Source organism: Pelobates fuscus, chromosome 2, assembly GCF_036172605.1.
Source record: "Pelobates fuscus isolate aPelFus1 chromosome 2, aPelFus1.pri, whole genome shotgun sequence".
In the NCBI taxonomy this organism is placed as follows: Eukaryota; Metazoa; Chordata; class Amphibia; order Anura; family Pelobatidae; genus Pelobates; species Pelobates fuscus.
In genome coordinates, this window is record NC_086318.1 from 209,844,419 (window position 1) to 209,848,849 (window position 4,431).

General features: G+C 36.1%; 1 protein-coding gene across 1 annotated transcript in view; it reads left to right on the forward strand.

The window, feature by feature from the left end:
- Positions 1-4,149, forward strand: part of CRIM1 (cysteine rich transmembrane BMP regulator 1) — a 650,317-nt gene extending 646,168 nt beyond the window's left edge. The window contains exon 17 of the mRNA XM_063443119.1: positions 2,799-4,149. Coding sequence (XP_063299189.1) covers positions 2,799-2,975 — 177 coding nt within the window. The 3' untranslated portion in view covers positions 2,976-4,149. The remainder of the gene's footprint in view (positions 1-2,798) is intronic.
- The last annotated feature ends 282 nt before the right edge of the window (positions 4,150-4,431 follow it).

A 4,431-nucleotide genomic window follows, 5' to 3' on the forward strand; every position in this document is an offset into this window, starting at 1 on the left:
CAAAAAAATGACTACCCAAACATTTGACAAAGACTGATGGTAGGATTAGTGCATTGAAAGTGTTAAAATACCACCATTTGAAATACCCTATGGTGTCTACTTTTCAAAAATATATGGTTTGATGGGGGTAAGTTACATTGACCAGCTTCAAAAATGTCCCAAATAGGACATGGGCGCATGATGACCAGCTGTGAAAATTCCAAGTTGGAAAACTGGAATGTGCACCCTGCAAATAAGGTCTTTTAGCCCCCAGAGAACCCGCCACACCTATGCATGGGGGTATCACTGTACTCAGGAGATGTTACTGAACACATATTGGGTGTTCTTTTGCAGTAACCCTTAAAGTTCTCAGTACATGTATTCTTAAATTGCTACGTGTGTAAAAAAAAAAAAAAAAAAATCACCTTCGTGGTAAAATGGTTGCATGAAAAGAGTCAAAATACCCCAAGTTTAATACCTTAGGTTGTCTTCTTTTAAAAAATATATATATATGTGAAGGGTTATTCAGGGATTCCTGACAGATATCAGTGTTACAATGTAACTTTTGCTAATTTTGAAAACAAAATGGTTTGGAAATAGCAAAGTACTTGTACTTAGAGCCCTATAACTTTCCAAACAAAGCTAAGAACATGTTAACATTTGGGTATTTCTAGACTCAGGACAAAATTTAGAAACTATTTAGCATGGGTGCTTTTTGGTGGTTATAGATGCGTAACAGATTTTGGGGGTCAAAGTTGGTAGAAGTGTGTTTTTTTCATCATATTTTATAAAAAAAAAAAGTATAGTAAATTATATGATATGATGTCTTTAGAAAGATCATTTAATGGACAGAAAAACGGTATATAATATGTGTGGGTATAGTAAATGAGTAAGAAAAAATTACAGCTAAACACAAACACAGCTGAAATGTAAAAACAGCCCTGATCCTTAACGGTAAAAAAATTGAAAAAGGTCTGGTAACTAAGGAGTCAAAGGGGCCCGGTCATGCTATTAAAGGGCTGGAGCACCGACCCGGCTGTGTGTATCTGTGTGTCTGTGTATCTAGCTGTATGTCTGTGTATCTGTCTCTCTCTCTGTGTATCTGCATGTGTCTGTGTATTTCTCTGCCTGTGTATCTTTGTTTGCATGTCTGTCTGTATGTGTATCTGTGTGCCTGTGTATCTATCTATTTGTCTGTATGTTTATCTGTGTGTCTGTATTTGTGTATGTGAATCTGTTTGTGTGTATATGTGTGTCTATGTAAATCTGTGTATCTATCTGTATGTCTGTATGTGTATATATTTTGTGTCTGTGTATCTGCATGTATCTGTATGTCTGCATGTGTATCTGTAATTGTATCTGTGTGCCATTGTATCTACATGAGTGTTAGTGTGGGACTCTGTATATTTGTGTGTCAGTGTTTGTATCTGCATAAGTGTTATTCTGTGTATCTGAATGTGTGCCAGTGTGTGTATCTGTGTGTCTGTGTATATGTCTGCCTGTGTATCTGTATGTGTGTTAGTGTGTGTCTCTACGCAAACATCTCAGCATTCAAATGACAACACTACACACAAATACACCCCTGCATTCAAAGGCATACACCATACACAAGCAAACCACTGCTTTTAAATTCCAACAGTACATAGAAACACACAATATGACACACAAGTACAGCGCTTCATTCACACACACATACTCCATTTAAAAACATGCACACATTCAAACAACAAACACTGCTCAGTGTTTAACACAAAACTGCAAGGATGAACAAATGGTAGATCCCCAGCTGGCAAAGCATTGAGCCAACAGATGTGGATCTACCGTTATTATCCTTGTGATAACAGAGGCCCAAACATTATTGCACAAGGGCCCTCTCTACTTAATTTCTGCCACTGGAGTAAAATTTTCATATCATTTTCAATGCCCCATTACTCCCTACTAGTAAACAACTTTTTCTCATTTGCCCCCTGTATCTCTCCACTTATTTCCCTTTTCTCAGTGTCCATATTTCCATAACCGCTTGAGTTATCTTCATATTCTCTCCCCCACATTCTGTTTTTCTCTATATTTTCCTCCCACCTCTTGTCCACTCTCTCCTTTTATTCTCTCCCTCAGCACTATATGTCCATGTCTAAAACACGCTGCCCAACAGGAGCTGGGAGGAGAGGATGGGGAGAGAACATATCCCCGTTCTCTATCACAACCCCATAATTGCGATTAGTCCTGACAGAGCTCACTGCCAGGACTCTCACTCCCAGATTCCCAGTGTGCAAAGCCCCACAATACATGATTTTAAAAATAATTGAATCTCCCTCCCAAGTTGAGGCTCTGAAATCCACCAATGTTTAGCACATGCTCAATGTTTGGGGCATTTATGGACATGAACATGCTTTGCTATGATTAAGATAACAAGGTTTCTGTAACCAATATGCTTCCAGTCTTTGTCTCCAATCTTACAAAGATGAAAAGCGTTTCGTAAATAATACCAGTTATAATTAAATGGCTGGCATGCTGCCGATTCTTGTAATTAGAAATGACATTTTCTCATTTATACTTAAACTCACTCACTAAAAGATCACTGCGGTGTAATAACACTTATAGTAATGTGGGTGAATCTCTATTATCACAGAAACTATTTGTTTGGAAAGTACCATTAACTTTTAAAAATCAGAATGATAGTTGTTCACAAGAAGAAAATGATCGTAAATGTAAAAAATATAGAAAGAGCCCTACTTGAGGTCTTGCAATGTAAACTGGGATAAGCTCTTGTTATTTCATTACTGGCATTTAATATATTTTACCATTTCTATTTTAAACAGCCAACGTGCCTGAACAACCACCTGGTCTATGTGGACTGTAAGAAAGGAACTATGGTTCAAGTAGACAGCTCCCAACGGATGCTAAGAATGGCTGACCCAGACTCAAGATACAGTGGTTTCTACAGTATGCAAAAACAGAACAACCTTCAGGCAGATAATTTCTATCAAACTGTGTGAGGAGAACTCCAGGCATCTTCTTCAAGGATTTCGCTTTAAACAAAAAATAAAATTGACAAGAGAGGATGCAACAGAGACTAAATCCTGATATATATACATATATCTATCTATATATCTATCTATATATATCTCGATATATATATAGATATATATATAGTGTGTATGTACATATATACACACACATATGCATATACATATATATATATATGAAAACTAGAACCGTGCACTTGCTTATTGGATTGTATTGGATGTGTGACATGTACAGCCGAGACCTTATCGAAACGGACTATGTCTCACGCAATGTGCCAAAACAAACATTCCCACTTTCCCTTTGTAACAACTGACCAAGTGTTTTCTTAGAACCAAAGTTTGGAGAACTGGCTCATGCATATCTGCTTGTAACATAGCTGTAGAAATGTATTTCCTTTTTTTTCTGGTTGGTGAGGGAGGGTGTTTGGAAACTGACAAAGGAGAGGACATGAGAGCATAAAGGAGTAAACTCAGAAGGCAAGCAGAGAGGTTCAGGGGGCGTAAAAGTTATCACTGTGGCTTATCCAAGCAAAATCCACAGGTGAAAATATAAATACCTCCTAATCAAAGACATTGGTTTCTCCTGCATCTCAAATCCAGATTATATTAAAAAAAAAAAAGAAAAAAAGAAAAAGAAAAAAAAAGCATAATAAAAGAAAAACACTCTAAAAGAAAGTGAAAAAAAGAAGAAACTGTTTGATCAGTCAACTGTTGTAACAGATTATCAACTAGCAACCAATCTATAACACAAATCACAGCAATGTTTAAGCTGCAATCCTTTCATTTCCACATCAGGCTCTCTAAATGTACAATGCAAACGATACCGTTAACAGCAACAGACGATAGTTATGGCAGAAGCAACGGTTAAGGTTTTGAAAATAATATACAATGTGCTGCTTTTTCTGTTCAATATTTTTTATTATTAATATTATTTCTTTCAGCTGATTGGCCAGTCCTTGTTGGATTGAGGCAAAAAATAGAGAGGGCTTAGTAGGTTTTTCATATATAAAAATATATATCTATATCTGAGCACTGGATTTTAATTTTGTTTCCTTAGAGCAGTATTTAAATTAGAAAATGTTAAGATCATCACCAAGCTGTTCAAAAGGCATTTCTAACGGGGTGTTGAGTATTCTTTTTTAAATTTTTATTTTTGGTGTGTGTGCGTGATCTTTTGTTACATTTAATTTTGCGCTATCCAGAGAAGAAACAATAATGTTATTAACCTCTTTGATTCCATATACTTACAACACAAGTCATAGAGAAGCTGATCTTTTCTCACAGGAAATTATTGGGGTTAGCTTGCTGGAAAAAAAATTGCTGTTGCATTTTTGTTTTTCTTCATTAGAATTGTTTCTTTTGTTCATTATTGTTCTATTGGTTGATGTTGTTACTTACTGGTTGCGCAAATTAGAAAACAACTGGT